This window comes from Egretta garzetta, unplaced genomic scaffold (assembly GCF_000687185.1).
Source record: "Egretta garzetta isolate BGI_Z169 unplaced genomic scaffold, ASM68718v1 scaffold117, whole genome shotgun sequence".
NCBI lineage: Eukaryota > Metazoa > Chordata > Aves > Pelecaniformes > Ardeidae > Egretta > Egretta garzetta.
The window spans coordinates 2,960,263-2,982,517 of NW_009260479.1; the positions used below are offsets into that span (position 1 = coordinate 2,960,263).

General features: G+C 42.7%; 1 protein-coding gene across 2 annotated transcripts in view; it reads left to right on the plus strand.

Moving 5' to 3' along the window:
• Positions 1-22,255, plus strand: part of LOC104130965 (sodium channel protein type 5 subunit alpha) — a 174,217-nt gene that overhangs the window by 137,868 nt on the left and 14,094 nt on the right. For both annotated transcript variants that reach the window (XM_009644073.2, XM_035899648.1), the window contains exons 20-21: positions 160-333; positions 16,159-16,281. In XM_009644073.2, coding sequence (XP_009642368.1) covers positions 160-333; positions 16,159-16,281 — 297 coding nt within the window. The remainder of the gene's footprint in view (positions 1-159; positions 334-16,158; positions 16,282-22,255) is intronic.

Below are 22,255 nucleotides of genomic sequence, written 5' to 3' on the forward strand. Positions count from 1 at the left end.
CTCTATTAGGTTAGTGTCAGTCCTATTTGTGCCTCTGCACTCTTTCTGATGGTGACGTTAAAATAAATCAGAAATCACAGACAGTACATGATATCCCATCAGCACTGATGCTTTCCAACACAGCTTAGGGGAGTTTTAATCAATCTTTTGTACTTCCAGGCTTTTGAAGATATTTACCTTGAAGATCGAAAAAACATAAAAACCATGCTGGAATATGCCGACAGAATATTCACTTACATCTTTGTCTTGGAAATGCTCCTGAAATGGGTGGCTTATGGCTTTAAGAAGTATTTCACCAATGCCTGGTGCTGGCTGGACTTCCTTATTGTAGATGTAAGTAACATTTTGGAACTCTGATGCTTCTTGTGTTGGGTTTTATAACGCATAAGAACGGGCTGTTAAGGCTGGCAGCTTTGCGTTTGCAAAATGACAGCTGTCACTCTGACTCTGAGTAACAGCCCTGGGCATAGCTCAAAGGAGGTCTTGCTATGTGACATAGTGTATCCCCAGGGATCGGCGTGCCAGAGCGGAGAAGACCACTTTGTGTCATTACATAGAGGTGTCACCCTGCTAATTGGAGTCACATTCCCTTCTCGTCCCTAGGAACTCGCTCTTTCTTTTAGCATTTAACATCTCGTTCCACACTCCCGGCTAGCACAAGGTCTGGTTACCTCTGACTGCTCCGCGCCTGACCTCGACACACAAGTCTTTCAGCAGATTAGAGAAGCTGTCCTTGGCGTAGTTTCCTGGCGAGGCTGCCAGCGGCGCGTAACAGTATGTTCAGTACCGTCTCCCAAGTATTTACCAGTGAAGGAGTCCAGAAGAAGGTGTGAATAGTTCTCTCGTCAAAGTGATTTCACTATTGCAAAGCCTTACGCAATGCTCTAAATCCTTGAAATATCACAAGGCTTAGTCCTCCAATGAGGCGAGTCCTCAAAAGTGAGTAATAGCAGAACAAAAGGGAGCTCATGCCCCAGGAGTGCTGCTAGCACCAGGCATGTCCCCTCCAAAGTTTCACATTGCCTGGATGGGGGATCTGCCAAATTCAGGAAAAGTCAGCAACACCGCATCCTCCAGATGAGGTTTAAGGTTTCATCACAGCGTACCAATGAGGAGGCAATTATCTCCCTGAGGCCATTTCTTATTAGCTTGAGGTATTAATGTGGAAGGCTGGCAGAGCTCTGACATGACTGTGTAACTTATTAAACTTTTGATAAATTATTTTTCCCCATTTTACGTCTGAACCTTGACTCAGGGGAGAACTGCACTTTCTTTGGCCCCAGTCCAGGAAAGCACTTCAATGGGACGATTTACTTGTTTGAAGTTATGGACATGTCTAAGTGCACTGCTGGATCAGAGCCTTTGGAAGCTTCTCCAGAGCTTTAACAAATTGATTTATGAAAAGGAAGTTCTTTACATAAATTGTAGGTCATAAATTCCTCTTTGCATACATGCTTGGAAACCTCTTAAAGGGAAGGCACTTATTTTTCACAGATTAGCTTCAATAGAAGAGGAAGGCCTGCTTTAATTATCAAACCACAGAATGGGAAACCACCAGTTCCTAAGTTATAGCCCAACCCTGAAAACTCTGCTCACTGTGGTTTAGGTTGAGTGACATAGCTTTTCTTTCCTGGTTTCTCCATCCGTAAGATGGGACTAATAGGACTCACCTAAAGAGTTATATGGGCTTCCAAGAATTTGATATTGGAGTTATTGTTTTAATGAGCTTCTAAAGACTAGAAGGGCTGGATGAGGGCTGAATATTGTCACAGCTGTAAGTAGAGGTCTTCCTGATAGGAACAATTACATGATGAATTCACTGAAACAGTTTGGAGCTCTGCTGCATCATTAACAGTTTGAAAGGAGTTCCATGTTTATTAGAAATACATACTTTATAGCATTACATCTAATTAATACCAAAGAGAATAAAATAGAAACTAAGCTAAAGCCTGTTCTCCATATGAAAAGCCCCCTTGGAACAGGAGCTACACAAGAATGCAAAGTCACTATGTAACCCAAAAAATTAGGCACAAAATTAGTTTGGTTTTTAAGTGTGGGGTTTGTGAGGGTAATGGCTTATTGTAGAGGCGGCCCCGGGTGGGCTGGGGAAAGGGGCTTCACCTCCCCTGCCAGACATCCAGACCACTTACGGTATAAAACAGTGCTACAGGGGAAAGGGGGCCATGGGCCCCTGAGACTCCCCTTATCCCCAGCAAATCCACCCCAGAGCCTTCTTACTGACCTAGAAGTTTTTATTTTCTTAACCCACATTTAAATGTTGCTTTTGCAGGCTCCCGATCTAGCCAAAAAGTTGTGCCACCCTTAAGTTGGTTTAGTTATTAATTGACTCAAGGAAATCACTTGCCCTTTAGTGTTCTCAATGAAGAAAGCTTTTCCCCATGCTCCATTCTTTTCTTCAAAGTCATTTCCCAATGCAGATTATGAGAACCTGGTACTGTATTTTTAGCGGGTTTAACAGATGCTCTTCTCCTACCCTATTGCTCACACACCCTGGCACTCTGAATTGGCAGAGTAACATGCTATCATTTTTCCAGCACACTTTTTCCTTCAATTTACATTTTCTTTTTGGTCCTTTGAGAACCAAATCACTGCAACTGAGCTACAGAAGGGAGTGAATGGGTGAATTAGCTGCTCCAAAAGAAGCAGATGAACCACTTGTCTGATTTTCTCAAATTTATTTGTTTAAAATTATTCACTTAAAAATTCCTGATCTGCAAATTATTCATTAGCAGTTTGGTATCGGTATTCAAAATTCAAGCTGCGATGGTTGATTTTTCATTGGACATGTGAAACCATCTATCATCTGTGTTTTCTCATTGTACAAATGCAACTCAGAATCCTTTTTCTGTTGTGAATAATTCATAAAACCAGCTCAAAATTTGCAAGTACTCACTATTTCTAAATGGGAAGTGAACCCAGAGGGGGTATGAGCATATTGCTGCTGAATCTCTTGGGGTTTTGGGGTTTTTTTTACTTGTGAAAGACCTTTGACACTGATTTGGGCCTGTGGAACAGCAAAAGCTCCATCTCACAATTGTGGATTACTAAAGAAAATTCTGTCTTGCAAAGCCTGAACATCAGAACATGCAGTAATCCACAAACTGAGAGCTATTTTGGCTGGATGTAGAATCCCTAAAGGATGATCTCTAATAAGGGGCTTCTCTGCATCTCAAAGAAGTGTGCTAGTGTAGCAAAACCATAAGAGAGTGCTTTTAAATACATTGCAATACAATAAAGTCCTATCAACAATGCTGCAATGGATTTCTTTGGGAGGAAGGGAGAAAGGAGTAATCAAACCACAAAATACAGGCTGATTTCAACTCAGAGCAACTGGGAAAAATGCCTTAGATGTCTGCTGAAATTCGGGTATACTGAACAGAAAGCATTAATGTATATCTATACATGTCAGCTCCCTGCAAATAGCAAGTGTACTGCTAAGAGTAACCTTCTTCTGCACTGCAAATATAGCTTCTCTGTGCACATGAATCGGAGTGATGGCCACTCAGTCCACAGCTCTCTTCAAATGAGGGAAAAGCAGAGACCGTACTATATCTGAAGTGTAGACAGACATCAATATCACCACCAGGAATGGTGTTTATGCACAATCCTCTTTGCTAGGATGCGCAGGCAAATATTTTCACAAAGAACAGATATATTAAACAAGGCGTCTGAACTTGGCCAGAGATGGATGCGCGTGGCATTCAAAACGAGTATTTATGAAAACTGCTCTCAACCAGGCATGTCCTGCAACAGGCAGATGGTTGGGCTTTAAAACAAGGGGCAGATAAACTCCACCATTTGTGCATGATGGCATCATGTTTGCTGTTCCTTTCAATTGTTTCCTTTGACCTATAAACATTATCTTGAGCTTATCTAGTTTGAGCTTCAGCCCATTAATTCTGAGCTATGTCCCAGTCTCTGCTGACAGGGGATGGATTATTCCATTGCAGTGGTCAGTTTGGGAAAGGCATCAATCTGGAGCTTAGTGTAATTCAAAGATGGGAGGTGTTGCAGTCAACAAACAGCTTCTTTGCTTGCTGATCATGCACTGAAGGGGAGAGACTGGTACCCTACAGAAGCTGTCACATGAAATCTCTCAGGAAAGGGATGTAAAGTCCCTAACTCATTAGTAAGAATGCTCAGAAAAAAAACCACAGCCAAGTTTCATTGCCTGTGGCATACCAAGAAAAATCATCTTAAACAGGCACTAATGTCGTCTCTCTACAAAAGTCCATTATCACAAATCCATCATCTCCATTGCAGCTTTTGGGTTCAATTTAATTGAATTAGTCCCAATCCAGGCTGTCTTAAAACCCCCTGATTTTCTTTTACTGATTTCAAAGATGAGGGGAGGTGAAGGTTTCTCCAGCAATTCTTTCTAAGATTATCCCAACTTTCAAGATTTGATACTGGGAAAGGTATTTTTTTTGTGCAGTTGCTTTTTTAAAGGTTTTGGCAGCCTCCTTCCCTTTCAGTCAATCTCCAGCAATGGGCCTTAACGCAACACCCTGCAGTGGGGAGGGGAAGATCATCTCTAGTTCTCAAATTTTGCCCTGATGCCCCACCAGTTCCTCTCCAGCTGAGTCACCACAGAGGAAGATTGCTCCTTCCATCCCTTTCCCCAGAGAGCCTGCTCTGCTGCCGTGGAGGCAGGGGGTCACGACAGCTTTAAGCAGTATATCTGTCTGCAAAATAGTTCAAGCAAGGCTCAGCAATGGATTTTGAGGCCAGACATCTCAAATGAGTTATGCAACAAGTCCACTAGGCAGGATTTTGTAGAAAGTAAAATAATACATAGGTGTCCCCCCCTGCATTTGGTGAATGTTTATAACACAACACGTTTCTGGTGTTGGCCTGGAGCTGCTGAGTTTGTACCTACAGATCTGTATTCCCCATTGAGCCGCTTTCCAAATTTCCTGTTTGCTGCCAAATTTCCTGCTTGCTTGTTTGAGAACTGCTCATGGATGTTCAGTCATTAAATGCATCATCATTTTCACTGAATAGTTAAAAAAATACAGATACTACATTTTCCAAGACAGTTTCCTGGAAAGCCCATGCTCTAAGATTTCTAGTTAGGATGCTTCACTGCCAGACAAGTGAAAAAGCAGCTCATAATCTTTGAGATTGAGATGAACAGTCTTTCTATCCCTAGTTAAAAATTGAATTAAATTGTTGAATTAAATCCTTGTGCTGGATTGTCTTTAAGTGACAATTAAAAACTTGCTGTGTGAAGTAAATATTGATGGCTTCTGATTACTTTAATTGTTTTTTCCATCTGTATTCCCAGTTGATTAGCAAGGTGATTTCTGTTTGCTTTACCAGTAATTACACAATCTGCCGTAATGAGTTGTTCCCAAACAGCAGTGAAATCCAATTTGTATTCTTGGGAAACTATCCTAAAAGCATGCGAATTTTGCCTAGTTTCTGTTCAGAAAAGCATACAGGAACAGAAAGACAAAAATATAGCTGAGGCAAAGTAAAAATAACATAGCTTGTCACTTGGAGAAGCGTCTGAAGAGTGAACTTATTAGTTCTCTCGGCGAGTTATCAAAAATCCATGGGTTACAACAGAGTACTATTACTTCAGAGTTCATTTTTGACTAGTTTTCTTCCAGTTCTTCAAAGCAAATGCTCATGTGGGATTTCGGAAGATGTCTCAGTGCACATTCTTCTGGGCCTGTGCTGACGGCAGATAACTAATAAGAAATGGAATACCTCTCCAGAAGCCAGGGAGCCTGGTTTTGAAGAAAAAAGAAAAAAAAAAAAAAAAAAGACAAAAAATGCTGGTTTACTACATATTGGCTAATTCAGGCTAAGTGAAAAAAAAAAATTCTACATGAAGATAAGTGGTTTTAATGTGTGTTAGCAGGTCAGCAGATGCTGTAAATCTCCCTTCTGCCTCCCCACGCTTTATCTCAACATAACACATGCAAAAACATCCAAATGTCTTGTCTTATCTTGGTTTGCACCTCATGTTAGTTACCACATAGATGCTAAAAGGAGAGCAACCGGGCTTTGCCAAGTGGAGGCACAAGCTGAGTTTCAGGCAAGGCACAGCAGGACAAAGCACGCTGCCGCTGGAGGAAAGGGAACGGTAAATGAAGGTGAGGAGAAATGTCCAGCAGTAAGCGTAGCTCACTGCCTGCCTGCACCTTGAAAAATGGTTGCAACATGAAGAGTTACTGCCATTACTGAAGAATTTAAATTACTGAAGGAGAATTTCGATTCTCATCTCAACTCAGGTTGTGCTGAACTAGACTTACCAGCCCTTTTTATTTCTTGAAGTTATTAAAATATGGAGCGCATCTCAATGTCCTTTTTAGAAGATATGCTTTAAAAGAAAATAATGAATAAAACCCTTGAGCTCTTGCTCGCAGCTTGCTTGGCCCTTTCCAATGCTGTGAGAATAGCAGCCAAATTCCTTATACAGAGAACATTCTCTCTTGCATGGAGGATCAGAGCTGGGACAGAGATGTAGACTGTATTTAACAGTCCGGACAGAGTCCCACATGCTCTGGAAGGACAGAGGAGGATTGTCCTAGAGTTTCTCTCCCTGATGACGAGCACCTTTACAACCCCATCCGTTGCAGACTGCAAAGCGCCATCCCACCACCCTTGTGGCTCCACCCAGGATGGTCAGGGGCTGCTCAAGAGACTGGTGCCAGTAGGAGGGGGAAGGAAGAAGTGGAGGGCGAGATGCAGCCTGCGGAGCGGTCGGGGATTCTTTATTAGGCTAGTGAGAGATCAAAGGAATTGGGATTAAATTTGAAAGCAGTACCCCAGTGGTGTAGAGATTTTGTGCTGGCCTCCCACCCTGGTATGACTGGCTTTGGGGTGCTTTGTGCTAAGGCAAATGAAGATGAGGACTCGTACTTGGAGTATGTACTTGTACCATTGGCCTTTCCGGCAGAAATCAGGGAACCTATAACTCTTCAGAGTCCCTTTCCATCCTAGAATAGTCAATACAATACCGAGATCAACTCAGGTTCAAGAATCCAACTAAAGAGAAATGATTTTAGAGCTAAGGCTGTCATATTTCCCACATCAACTTAGTATTTTTCATATTGATTTGGAGCATCTGATTAAATAAATGTTTTAGGGAATTGAGTATATCCAGAACAGCACCTTGTGGAAACAGCCCAAACAGACTCTTGTCTTTTTTTGGGGGGTTTGTTTTTTTTTTTCATCATGTCATATGTAAGTAGGGTTGATCCTAATCCTGCCCAGAAATAAGCATCCCTTCAGCTCAGCACCTAAACTCCCACCGGCTGCGGTGGAAATGGAGCAGAGTCGATGGGGCTGAGCCCCCAGGGAAATGTTCTCTCGGTAATCACTATGCGCACCCCTGGCATTATAACGCCATCTTCAAATAATAAATAATAATCAAGCATATTCCCGTCTACTCCTGACAACAGCGTTCAGCATCAAGAAGGTACCCTGGAATAAATTGTACAGTGGTTTTGGAGATCTTTTTAAGGGGAGAATATCTTTCCTCTTCAGCTGCCCTGAATAAAGGCTGTCTCTGCGTGGCGTCTGGATGAGAAGCAGAACATATTTGATGATGAAGAAATTTTTTTGCTCTAAATCCTGGTAGAAATTCCAGACTTTTCAAGGCAGCTGCACCCGCACAGCCACTGCTGCAACAAGAAGGACGACTCTGAGGCTTGGCCAAGGTTTGGCTGATCAAGGAGAGTCATGTGGTCCCCAAAGGTCACAGTGATCTCTCATCCATCCCTACCCAGGGCTGGTAAATGGGACTCAGAGGTCTGGCAGTGTTGTCTGTTTGCAGTGAAAAGGTGAATTGAGACAGGCTGAAAATCCGTTTTGGAAAGGGTGGGGTGGGAAAACTGCAAATCAATAAGTCACTTTGCCATCTCACTGGATGTGAGCCTGCAGCAGCAGGTCGTTCAACTCGCCCTCAGAAATTAGCTGAGGTTTAATTCTTGATTCGCAGCCATCTGCCTTGGGAATTGACTGGAGTTGTTAGAAAAGCCTGAGCAGGTGTAAAGGAGGTGGCAGATTAAGAGAACAGCGAGACATAAAGAGGTTCTTCTGGAAACCGCCAGGAAGCAATTAGGATGCAGGAATGATTTATTTAAAAGCATTTAAACCAACAGGAGGGGCACATGCTGTTTGCAACAAGGCTGCCCTCTGAAAAGGAAACATTACCTTGAAAAGCGTGGACACGAGGACAAGGAAACAAGCTGAGAAGATGGAATATTAACAGAGTTTCACAGCCTTAGTTTGAGTAGTAGATGGGGAAACAACAAAAAAAATAAAAAAAGAAGAGGAAATATCCTGGAGAAAAAAAGCCACGAGTGGATGATGTAAAAGCCTTTTTTAACCTGAGTTATAAAAACTAGCATCGGGATTTCCAGGAGATAATTTTTGTTTATAATTAATCTAGGCACTCGTGTAGCCCATCATATTATAATACACGAGAGCACTCCACAAGCGGTAATGAACTCCGCTGTTCATTAACTCGTTTGCAGACGCGCTTTCATCTGCATGCCATGGACGAACTCTAGAGCAGCCCCAAGGAGTCTGTGGTCTTCCCCTGAACGTGAGGGTTGTGACTCAAGGAAATGGGTAGCAGAGGTGGGAATTTGGTTTAGGCCACCTTAGTCTCTCTCTGGTGTCTGAAGTTTAAGACTTTCCTTACCTTTATGCTCTTTATTCAGAACATGCAATTTCTGGATTGGCAGGTGCAATCATTCAGTTAGGCATCTGTATGACAGAAAATGCAATGTCAGGAGTGAAAGGGTAAAGAGATATTTAAAGAAAATACGGTGACAATAAATGCCTGCTCAGAAATGGCAGATGCAAAAGGAATGCATCAGGATGTATCAGGAATAGTGTGGCCAGCAGGAGTAGGGAAGTGATGGCGCCCCTGTACTCAGTGCTGGTGAGGCTGCACCTTGAATACTGTGTTCAGTTTTGGGCCCCTCACTACAAGAAAGACATTGAGTTGCTGGAGCATGTCCAGAGGAGAGCAACAAAGCTGGTGAGGGGTCTGGAGCCCAAGGTTGATGGGGAGTGGCTGAGGGAGCTGGGGGTGTTCAGCCTGGAGCAGAGGAGGCTGAAGGGAGACCTTATTGCCCCCTACAACTGCCTGAAAGGAGGGGGCAGCGAGGTGGGGGTCGGCCTCTTCTCCCTGGTAACAGGTGATAGGACGAGGGGGAATGGTTTGAAGCTGCGCCACAGCAGGTTTAGGCTAGACATTAGGAAAAATTTCTTCACCGAAAGGGTTGTCAGGCTCTGGAATGGGCTGCCCAGGGGGGGGGTCGAGTCCTCATCTCTGGAGGTATTTAAAAGAAGAATAGATGAGGTGCTTAGGGACTTGATTTAGTGGTGGGATGTCAGGGTTAGGTTAAAGGTTGCACTCGATGATCTTAAAGGTCTTTTCCAACCAAAGCGATTCTATGATTCTATAATACAAGCCTCATTACAAGGCCTTTTCACCCAAAAGTATTTCAGAGTGGAAACAAGAACTTCCATGTATTGCAATTATCTTTGCAAATTCTCCTTTTTTTTTTTTGTAGTTTTCTCTGTTAGCATTTGGGGTACAGACCTAATTTTGTTCCTTTTCAAATCAAGGGGAACAACTTGGGACTGCAGGCCTGGCTTTTAAAGACACCAGGCTGCCTCTCGGGCTGAGTGTCGGCTCTTTGGGTAATGCTATCCTGGACAGGAGAAACCAGACCGCATTGACAAGAGGCACCCAGAGTAATTCAAGCTCCCTTTCTTCTACTTTTTTTTTTTTAAAGTACAATTAGGGAGAGAGAGACAGGTGTTCCTGGGGCACGTAAAAAGCTATTTGAAAGCACTGGGGGCCTGCATTCATGAAACTGCTTATTTAAATAAGTGGCCAGAGCTTTCAATTCAGTTGCTGTGTTCTCTTGCGGATGTTCCTTTTTTTCCCCACTCCCTCCCCTCTAATTTGACCGAGTAAGTTAATTTGACAAAATCCCTGGCTGCATAAAACCTGTGCTGTGGCCCAAGCCAGGCAGGAGGTCTCCTCTTCTTCCCAAGCAAGCAGCTTGCAGGGTAGAGGTTGAGGTTCTCGTTGTTCTCATGGGTTTTAGGATTTATATGACCAGACGAGGAGGATTTTTACCATTGCCCAGGTAGAACTCCTTGTTCCCAGGGCTCTGCTGTTAATTCATCTCAGCGGTGAACTGGGGTTAATTAAAAAATGCATCCTATGCCAAGTAGCATCTGCCTTTGAATGGTGCTGCTCAGGTCTGCTTCCCTCTTGGTCCAGGGGATGCTCGCTGGTTGTTTGAAATGATGTGCCATCAGGCTGGGGGGAAGGAACACAAAAAACAAAGGAGCAGCCCCTATTCCAGCCCAAACCCACCTCCTCACTATAGGGAACACCGTCAGACTCAGGTGAAACGCTGCTCCCAAAGACTGCGCCCTTCGGATTGCTGCTGCCAGCATAATTTCATGGCTAGGGAGTCTGTGCGTGCTCCTAGTACGCTATTAAAATGTACGTATATAGGAAGGAACCCCACTACTGTTATAAATGCAATAGCTCCTTGGGAAAAGGAGTCCGTGATCTTTTGATTAAAGACCGTTTCCCCCGTGTGCGCTGAAGGGAAGCTGCGTTATTGCACGTCCTACTTTATAATTGTTTTTCCACAGCCTTGAAATTCTCTTCTGACAGTTTTACCGGGGTTTGCATTGGTTTACAGCAATGATTTCTTATGTCACGGCCAGATAGTGAACAGAGATATACCTATGGTATATCTTTACCTCTGTGTGTCCATGGTGAACCATTTAAATTGTCCAAAAATGCTGCATACCTGCTAACTGATGAATTGCTGTGAGCACCAGTGCGAGCGCACTGGGAACCTAATGCTACGCAAGTGCCACCTGCGTACAAATGCATGAGGCATATTTCTCATCTCAAGAACGACAATATTCTATTCAAATAATAAAACAAAAAAATGGCAGTTACTGAAAAAAAGCCCCAATTGCTGAACAAGACTCTTTTTTTTTTTTTTTGGTCAAATATAATCTAGTTGTGGATTGTCAAAATAATTAAGAAATTCAGGCATTAATCTCATTAGAACATATCAGCAATAACTTTGAACACTTACCAGTGAGGCTAGCCTCTTTTCAGAGATCATTGCCTGTGTTCTAGCAGTCTAAATTCATTGATTCTTCTTGATTTTGCCCTGGAAACACATACAAATATTGTACTAAGGGGCACTCTAGACCTGAGCTGCTAATGCCACTAAGCCACATAGATGACAGGAGGTTGGCTTTCAAAACACCAGCCACAGGCCTGGTAATCCCCATAGTGCTCAGTGCAGTCACAAGATTTAAAAGCTCTCATTTTTTCCTTGGGCATAACACTGAAAATGGCAAAAATGAAAGCTGCGGCGTTCATTTATCTCTCCTTTTACCCAGCTTTACGAGGCTGCCATACACACCACTGTAAAATCCATATTGATAAACTTTCATGTAGGAGTATGTAGGACTATAGAAATACAGAATACAGGTATATAGGTATATAGATTAGTATATATTTTTATATATGTCTATAGATATATAGATAAATAGCTATATAGATATATAAATATATAGATATATAGATAAAACTATCTTTGGGCAAAGAAAGTAAGGAACAGGGCAACAAACTTTCTTAAATGCCAGGATTGGCGAAAGCTCAACACCACCTTCCTGTCTACAACGGCAAGATGAAGCCAAGGTGTGCAGGTAGCATCAACATGGCTTTGCCTGGAGCCTGGGCTTTGCTGGGAAACCCTTCCGTTGAGCCAGGCAGTAAATGCTGGCTCTTTCAGGGTTTTCACTCTTTCAGGATGGAATAAATTTTGTGAAGTCACTGACAGCGCCAAGGCTGAGCATTTGTTGGGCTGTGCTGAGATGACCTGAGGAAAGCAAAAGGGAAGAGCTGCCACATGATTGAAATCCTAGCCCATGTGGTTGGTGAGATTTTTGCTGTTAATATGTCTGTGGAGACAGAATTGCATACACTGAATTATGAAGATCACTCCCCACCTTAGGGACCATCATTGCTGGCCAGGATGTACACTGGGGCTCACGCTAGATAGCGAATTCCCCTGAGGGAATTCATCTCCATCCTGGGGACTTCAGAGGAGCCAAATAAAGAGCAAGTCAAGGGGATAAGGAACGGTCTAGAGCTAACATGGGGAATACTATTACTTGATTAAGTTAAGGGAAGGAAGGTTTACACAGAAAGCTGTGAAAGCTTCTTAGTAAAATGTAGCAGGTTCTGGGAAGACCCTCAAGGGAGATGCTAGAAGCAAAGCATCTGCAAATAAGAACAACAATAAGTCTTCTTGGGTCAGAAGGAATGAACAAGACGATGAGAGACTCTGTAGGCTACCTGTGAGCACATGTGTCATGTGAAAGGTGAAGGTGAGGAGAAAGCTCAAGCCCAACAGCAGGTTATGCATTTTATGGGCAATCGTTCTAGGCAATAGTGACTCCTTAGGATTTGCCTGCTCTGCATGATGTTGCAGTGCTGCCTGGTCTTCAGAGGTACCTTTTTTTTTCCTGACAAACCTGCAAAACTATTTGCAAAGAGAAAATATTAGAAATGTGTGACATACTGTGAATCTGGAGGCTATGTTGACGCTGGAGGTGTTTTTTGGGTACCAGCAAGTTTCTGATACCAAGCAGAGCACAAAGCAGAACCTTAGAGCAGCTCTGGGCTGCACCGCCTTGTAACAGAAAAAAAAAAGTAACAGAAACAGCTGACTTCGTCTTTTGCTGTGATTATGTGGGGCAGTCAGCACCAATTTTGAAAACTGCTTGATTTTTTTCCTAAAAATAGCCTTCTGGGTCACTTTTAATCAAGTCCAAATGGCCAAGCCTCTGTGTTAGTAATTCCATAAATAAAATTTGACGGGGATACCTTCAAAACCAACAGCCGAGCGTTTAAACAAGTTGTCTCAAACTCAGTTCTGACTCCAGCCTTGTAAATCATTGCCAAATATCACACAGCTTCACGGCCTAATCCTCTGAAGAGATATCTAATGCTGTGTAAATCTGTGTCAGGAGGACAACAGCACCTGTGATGTGTTTCAGGGCGACATTTACTACACTCTAAAGAAAATGGTAACCCGCTCAGATCCGAAGTCTGGTCTTGCAGGACTTGAACAGCGTATCTTCTGCCTTGAGAGAAAGGGGATTTATAGGATACAAGGGAGGAAGCATGCAGATGCATGAGCCAAGGCAGTTTGAAGACCTTGAGAAGATCTGACTTGCAGACATTGTGGGTGAAGCTGGCAAAGAAGGGTATTGGGTGCTCTGTGTTTGATGAAGTTTGTTTTAAATTGCTGCATTCATTTGACAAATGAATGAGCTTCCCGTGGTATGTGAGTGTATGGAGCTTGGTTTCTATCACTAAGCATGCTATCATTGAGCTGTTTTTCTTATACCTCCGGCCTTTCTGGAAGGGAGCTCCAAGGCTTTGAGGGGTTAAGGCTGTTTTCTGCACTAAACTTTCCACCAAAGAGAGAAACATGTGCCAGTGTGACTCCTATCGTGATATCTCAATCATGTCAATTATATTACAGTTTTACGGTGCCTTAGTTGAATGGCTTTAGTATATAAGTGTGCTGCGTGTTTGCTTACTGCTATTAGACAAATCCTTCAGCCCTTTCTCCTTATTTAGGCACCATTAAGTCAACGGAGAGAGTGGCTGAAAGGAGAAGGCTTTGGAATGTATGGTAATGCATCTTCAGAGTACAGGGTGTAATCAAGGCTGGTAAGAGGGAAGACAGAAAATGGGTGCTGCCCCAGTTTGGAAGTGTTGGTGAGTTTAAGATGGTTTTGAAGTCAAACCCAGATTTTCATCTTTAACTGTGAGCAGAACTTAGGTGAAAGAAGCATTGCTAGTGAATGTATGTCAAACCTATAGCATTACTTGCTCTAAAACAACTTCTTAAGTGTGCGCATATCACGGGTTCAGATTTACTTTCTTAGAGATGGAAGCAAAAGCTTCGCTGGTGATTTTTACCTACATCAGACTTTGAATCCAGTCTTCCTGTCTACTGTGATGTTTTTTTAGCACAGTCACCACTAAAATGCAGAAGTGTTTATGAGGATCTTCCTACCACGTCAGCTGCTGGGTCTGTACATGAGAGGGGAGTTTGTGTCACACCTTGTTAAGGAGTGACACGTTAAAGCCTGACAGTCAGCCTCTGTGCCACTCCGTCTTCTGCAGATCCGGGCTGTCTTATCCCGGCAGATATCCAACCCGCTGCATCCAGCCCATGCTTCGTGTCTGTAAGACCTCCTGCCCTTAAGCTTGCTGTCACCCACATGCCACAAAAAAGCCATCAATAGGTAAATAATTTAACAAATTGAGCAAGTTTCACAAAGATGCTTAGCTGTGCAGACAGCGCTGGTACATAAATGAATGCATTTCAGGAGAAAGGTTGCTCCGTAGGTCACAGCTTAGGGGAGCAGGCTCATCTTATCCCGCTTTATCACGAACCTCATGGGTAGTGTGGGCTGGTCAGCCAGCAGTGGTGTTCAGAGGAAAAATCATCCCATCCTAAAATGAAGAGGAATGTTTCCCACCAGACCTGTCTGTCTTCATGGGGGAGCCTAGAGGTTCCTTATACATTGAGCAACTATTTTTTTATACAGTGTAGAAGAATCCTTGGGTTTAGACTTTGCTTCTATCTTTAAAATTATGATAAAGCACACTCCTCCCAGGTGAGCTTTGCACTCCCACATTGGGGAGTGTGAGACAATCCAATACCATGATAACTGGGGCTATGGAAACTGCTAAAGATCATAGAATCATAGAATCGTTTAGGTTGGAAAAGACCTTTAATATCATCAAGTACAACCACTACCCTAACCTTGCCATCCCACCACTAAACCCTGTCCCTAAGCACCTCGTCTGCCCATCTTTTAAATACCTCCAGGGATGGGGACTGAACTAGTTCCCTGGGCAGCCCGTTCCAATGCTTAAGATGAGAGTAAGGGAACTGTGGTGAGCAATATGCATAGGTCTCTCGTCTAAGAAAAGAATATTTTATAAAATGTGAGGATTAATTTTGGTTCCTTTTTTAATCCATGCAAATTTCCATTATACCTATGGCGTTAGAGAGCTGGTTGTTTCTCACTCCCTAAATACTCAGGCTGTGAACACTGACTTGAGCATGCAAAACCCAGTTGCTCCACGTTTGTTAATCTGACCCATAATCTCCACTGCCATTCAGTTCATCCAGGTTCCACTACTGTGCCTGGTAGCATCCACATTTCTGACCAGCTGGGCACTCTGAAAGCTCTGAGAAGAGCATGAAGAGCACTGGAAGCCCTCCATGCTGTCTCCAGGTTTTGAAATATATGGTTTATTTCAAATAAATAATCTTTGAGAGGTGTGAACCTCAACATCGAGCACCTGTCAAGTTTTCTTCTCCCTTAGAGGCTGTGTAGAAACCAGAAAAAGTGAAAAAGTGCAGAATCAGAGAGATATGCACATCATCCTTTTAGAGTCTATGATATCAAGTCATGTCTATCAGCAATCTAGAAGACTTGTTTCTAATTAGTAATGTTAAGATTGCTAATTGAACGGTAATGCTAAAATCTTTTATCTCTGCTGGAAATGGTTAGATCTTACAGGTTCTTTCATCCAGAAAGCCCTAAATTACAACACTTACGTGACTCATCATATTTTCAATAGTGGAAGATGCACACACCTTGCGGCGCGTACAGGAAACCTGCAGCACGGGCGTCACAGAGCGGTAGTTTTGTAACGGTGAACTCTTTTCTCATCAACCCTGTGCAAGCTGACAATAAGAGGATTTCTGCGTGCTTGGTTAAAAGAAAACTGACATCTTCGAAAGCCTGTATTTCTATAAATTTTGCATTAAACTGCAAACAAAGCTTTTGTGAGTTGGTAAGAATTCTGTATATGTGTGGATGTAAAAACCTCCTTTTCTCTGTGTTGGTCTAATTTAATGACTTCCATTTAAGGTGGGTTTGGTTGTGGGTTTTTTTTTTCCACTTTTCCAGCTGTTTCCAACTAACCAGCTGTTTCTTTTCAGGAAGGAAAGGCAGAAGAGAAGGAAAATGGCAGGAGTGTGCTAACAGATTGGATTTTTGCTTTGTGTCTCCATTCAGGTCTCTTTAATAAGCCTCATCGCCAGTACACTCGGATACTCTGAGATGGGCCCCATTAAATCCCTCAGGACTCTCCGAGCCCTGCGACCGTTAAGAGCGTTGTCACGATTTGAAGGGATGAGGGTAAGAGCATATAAAACGTCGATGAAAGCTCAACTGTGTGGCATCAAGCATGTAACAGGGAAGAGTTGCATGTGGTTTTGTCTTCTTTTGGTCTGCAAAAGGAAATGAGTGATAATGCTGCATCGAACCAACAAAATCAGAAATCCTTCCTTTGTCTTGATTGCAATTGTATCATTAGAGCTTTATCCTCTGGTGGATTTCATGATAAACTAATCCTGCTGCCTAACTTGTCATATTGCATTTTAAAAAACAGCTTTTGGACTGAGGAAGCATCTGGCTAACAATTACCTCTCAATTATAAGGCATATCAGGGGAATAACCAAGCTACAAGTTTGCTCCCCTCTTTTGACATGTATTAAAATGAGACCGACTGGGAAAGTTCTTAAGGACTTTTTCACTAATAATTAAAGCAAAAAATAAAAATGCTAAAGATAGGGAAAACAAATGAATTATTATAAAATCTTTCCTTTGGACAGATTGCAGTTTTTATATGGAATGTCAGGATTAACACTGAAACCATGTAGTTTGTGTTTGTTGCTCCATCTTGTGCATCCATCCCTTTCCCTTCTGCATTCCTTTGCTGGCGTGGCTATATTGGCACAGCATACCTGTTTATTTGTTAAGCCTACCTGCTGCACTAATCAATTATGGTCTAGATAAGGACTTTATTTAACTCCTTGCACCATGCATGACTTGCAGATGATGACAGCTGTGTTCTCTGTGAGCTGAGGTTACTGCTAATCTTGCAGATTGCATAGTAAGATAAAGCAAATCTCTGACAAAATTACACATAAAACAACTTACATTGTCTGATGGCCCCAAATCTCTCTACTAGGCCAAAGAAAATGCTACAGCTTTCATAGTGGGGTGTGTTCAGGGTAAAGCTTTCCTGCAGACAAAATTTTGGTCTGAATCATCAGTGACTAAAATGTGTAGCTCAGGCAATGAGCTCCTAGCAATTAACTGTTCCCATTGCAACACCCTTGCAGTAAGGCAGACTGAAGGCTAGAGAGCCTAATGACTGAGATAACCCAGGAAATACGGTGATAGAGCAATTTATGAAACCCCTGTACCCATACTTCTCCTGTTCTGTGGATGACCAGAATTGGAGCTCTATGGCTTTGTCCCACAGACCTTGTGATTATCTAATTCATCTTATTTCTGTGGGTGAAGATCAGACAGATCTAGTTGCAAACCACTCTCCTCTGCGTTAGTACTAAGACAGAAGATTCAAGAGGCCCTATTCATCTGGGCACCCAAACCTGAATTGCTTTGTTCACCATGACCCTTTCAGCAAACACAGGCCATGCTTTAAAGGTGTTTCACAAAATGAAACAAAAAGCATTCTGCAGATCCTCAGCTGCCACAAAGCGATGTTGCACTACAGATGGTAATTAAAGCTCTCGCTCCTATGTCATCTGATGACCTCACTCCAAGTCTTTATTAAACATACGCAAATTGAGCAAACGTTGGTATCAGCAAAAGCTGCACTAGTTTAATTACCAGAGTGATTTGTGCCCAGACTCTCTCAAATCAATTTAAATCTGGCTTATGAAGGTTTAGCTTCTACTGGTGGATTTGCAAGTTCAAGCGAAACCCCTTTAACATATTCTAAGCTGTCATGAGAATGTTCACTCATGACTTTGCATCAGTTTAACTCAATTGGATTCAAACCTGAAAAGCAGTGGGAAGACTAGCCCAGAGCTTTGGAAAAGTGTGGCTGAAATAGGAAAGGAAGAATGTGAAGAAGTCCACATCTCTACTGAGAGGCTTTCTGAAAACAGCAAGAGGTTGGCTTGGCAGAGATCGTACATGGTGTAGACACACAGATAAGCCCAGCAAGTTTTATTCCTAACATGCCCATATTTGTAGGCTGCCCTGGTCCCTGACTCAACATCCCTTTTCTTCCCTGTACCATTGCTGCAGCTGAAATATATTGCCTTTCTGAGCTATTTGAGGTAGTGAATTAGCTTGTAAACTATGATAAAGTGTAATTGAGTATACGTGCTATTGGAAAATCAAATCATTTTATTTTTAGTTTATCTAACCACACTTAACATGACTAGGGACAGTTAGACCTTTCATTATTAGGAGTGCATATGCTCCAGAATGCACAGGAAAATTGCCAGCACAGTGATGGATTAAATAATGATAATGTTGAGAAGCAAACACTGACAGTAAGAAAATAGTAACATTTTGCTCTATTATAATGCCTTTTTCTTGAATAACTGAAAGATTCTTGCATGGCTGGAACAGGAACAAGAAAGTTCTCATTTATACAGCAGTAAGAGACTTATTTCATTGACATTGTGCCTAAATTTTGGAAACAACTGGTCCTGAGGCAAAGGCACAGAGTAGCACCTGGATGGCCAAGAGGACGTGTTGCCATCAGACTTCAGCCCTGTCCCTGTCTTCAAACAGGCTGGGACCTGCCTGAGTTTGACACAAGTCTCAGCAGCTCCCATCCCATGAGAGGTCTGCGCAGTAAGGCTGATCTGTTGCCATCTTGCCCTTCTGTCCCCAGAAAAGACCCCAGTAAGACCAGTATCCCACCTGACAGTTACTGAAGACCCTGGGGGTGCCACACATGTCCCACCACCCTTCATCACCCACCGCTTTCCAGGCCATATTAGAGCCCAGCATAAATTAACTTAGGTCTGCCTGTCCTGAATCATGCAGACTCCCATGTCTCCTCATTCGTTGTCCATCGGGGAATTATTTCAGAGGAGCTGCTCCCGTGCAAGTTACTTCCCAGCAAGAGATGTTATTGCAGTATTTCAAAACGATGAGTGGGATGATGATAGACCATTTAATGTGAAAATGATACCAGGCAAAATCATGGTGAGGCTGCTACAAGATACAAGCAGGAAAGAAATAGCATAATTAATGCTAGTTAGCATGATTTCATGGGAATAGTTCTTGTAAAACCGATATGGTCCCTTGATTTGATTACAATTTATGCTGATGATGGTAACTGCACTGATATAATATCCTTGGATTTCAGAGAGGAATCTGATACCATGGGACATCGTGATGAAAATACGAGCTTTGTACTAAGCCAAGTAAACATATTTTAAATTAATTTAAAATGGGTGATGGATCTCAAAAAGTAATTGTAAACAGTGGTGACACTGTAGTTTGGTGATGAGTGCCTTAGGGTAAGGGATCCTTCAGAATAAGAACTGTCCTTAATCTGGACTTTAACAGGATCTGGACGAAAATATAAAATCTTTGCTGACAACACACAAAGTGAGCGGAGTAGTAAGTGATAGCGTGGTTAAGGGAATTGTACTGACTGATCTGGATCACAGTGAAAAACAAATCAGTGGTACAACATGCATTTTAATAAAATCACATACATCGTACACGTCGGGCGGAGGAAAGTAGGTCATTCTGGGGGACGTTTCTTGGAAAACAGAGGCTGAGAGGGACTTAGGGATCAGGCTGACTGTTCAACAGGACACAAGCTTTTGCGCAGGTCTGATAAATGAGGTGACTAATACAATCCCTCAATACACAGGAAAAGAACCCAGCAAACAGAGGGAGACAGCAGTGCTTCAGTACTGGAATTCCACCAAACTGCTGGAAACAGGGTGTTAAAAATGAGAACGTCTCTCCAGCATGATTAGAAATCTAAAGGAATGATGACAGTTAGAAAGAAGATCTGGTTTCTTAATTACCCAAAGCACTGTTCAGTGGCAACTCACCCGCGATGAAGACTGGGATGACTGGGAGAAGCTGTCTAACAGCAGATGACTAGTAACTCAAGTTCAACAAATTCAACCTAAAAATACAGCACCTGTTTATAACAGTGAGGGCAAAGGACACCAGGAACAGATTCTCTAATAATAAAATTTTTGTCCATTATTTGAAATCATGACACAGTAAATTAGGCCTCTTTGCAAAAGCTGCGTCCAGGCTGGGGTAGGGGTTAAAGCCTGGGCCTGACATTTGTGTTGAATGTCTGGTGGGCTCTGCTGTGGCAAAGGGAGGATTAACGCATTATGCAAGTCTTTTTCTGGATTTAAAATCTGAATCAGCTTTGGCTGAAAAGGTGGCCCATGAGATCAGGAGAGCTGGGCCAGCAAATCTGTAACTGGACCACAAGCTATAGATTGTGGCTTAGGGCAGAGGGTGGCTCCGTTTCTAGGCTACCCCTAAAGAAGTCACCTGGATGGTGGTTTCTTCTATAAAGGTATTGATGGAAATCAAGCGGTATGAAACCTTTTCTTATACATGACTATATATGTTGCTGTTCCTAGACGCAACAGAAATTCAGCCCTTTCCAGGGCAAGGTTTGCAGCTGAATTTTTAACATGTATTTATAGTAATTTATTGCCTTTAAGTCTTTAAGTCCTCTCACTTGTCTCAGTGCAAATCAGGAGTGCTTCCAGCAGACCAAATGTCATCATGCTGGTGTAAGAGCAGAAGCAGTGAGAGAAGAATGAAACCCCCTGTTAATAATTCATTTGGAGAGGTGCTGCAGGATTTGCTCCAGCCTCATGTCGTGTTTTGTTAGCTACAAGCCGTTGAACATAATTCAGCAGAAGGAAAAAAAGCAGGATGCAGGCATGGCCATTGCTTGCACTGCTAAAACCTGGATGTCTACGTTCTGTCACAAGGCTTGCGGATGGGGTTCACCAGCATATGTAACCTAAGAGCAATGGCTTTGTGCTGCATGGATTGAAATTGAGCAAAAATATTGTCCCACATAGCAGCAAATGAAAGCTACTTTGACAAGGGCTGAGGCTATCATAGAATTGTTTAGGTTGGAAAAGACCTTTAAGATCATCAAGTCTAACCATTACCCTAACCCTGACATCTCACCACTAAACCATGTCCCTAAGCACCTCATCTACCCGTCTTTTAAATACCTCCAGGGATGAGGACTCGGCCACCTCCCTGGGCAGCCCATTCCAGAGCCTGACAACCCTTTCGGTGAAGAAGTTTTTCCTAATGTCTAGCCTAAACCTGCCCTGGTGCAGCTTCAGACCATTCCCCCTCGTCCTATCACCTGTTATCAGGGAGAAGAGGCCAACCCCCACCTCCCTACAGCCTCCTGTCAGGTAGCTGTAGAGGGTGATCAGGTCTCCCCTCAGCCTCCTCTTCTCCAGACTAAATAACCCCAGTTCCCTCAGCCATTCCTTGTATGACTTGTGTTCCAGACCCCTCACCAGCCTGGGCCTTCTTGACCACCTGGGCACACTGCTGGCTCATATTCAGCTGGCTGTCAACCAACATCCCCAGGTCTTTCTCTGCCAGGCAGCTTTTCAGCCACTCTTCCCCACGCCTGTAGCGTCGCATGGGGTTGTTGTGACAACCCCATATCCAAATAAGCCCTTGATTTGGAAATTATTTGGCATTTTTGGCTACCACAGTAAATTTGATCTTAAAATAATGAAGTTATAAATTGATTAACATCCAAAACTAAAAGATAAAATTAGAAAAAAAAAAAAAAGGAATTGAAAAGTCATCAGCAGTGGGCCTATACAGAAAAAAAAAAGAAAAAATTGGTCAAGCAGCTTTTCCTGTGTGAGAATTAGCTTCATTCATAAATGCTCAAAATATAAATCTGGGTTTTGAAAGATCTACATAATTTGGTATTGTATATTGTCGATGAAGCTGCCGCTATGCATGCATGAAAGCCGTTTCACTCTTCCGGGTATTTTTCTTCCTCAGCAATGTAAAAATGATGGGGAAACGAATGTTACATTATTAGCTTGTCAGAAAATTGGACACTAATACGAGAGAAAACAAGAGCTGACATTTGCCATAATCAGCTCCACAATTGAATAAAATTTAATTTTTATGGATCAATATCACCTTGTCTCAGTTTCAGAAATGTAGATGGAGAAGAGGAAGAGCTTAGTGTCTGCCTACCAGATTTTAATCTCCAAAGCATGAGACAGAGATGGAGACAAATGCAGGGCTGGTGTCTGCAGCAATGCTGTCAGGCAACATCTCCAAAGGCTGT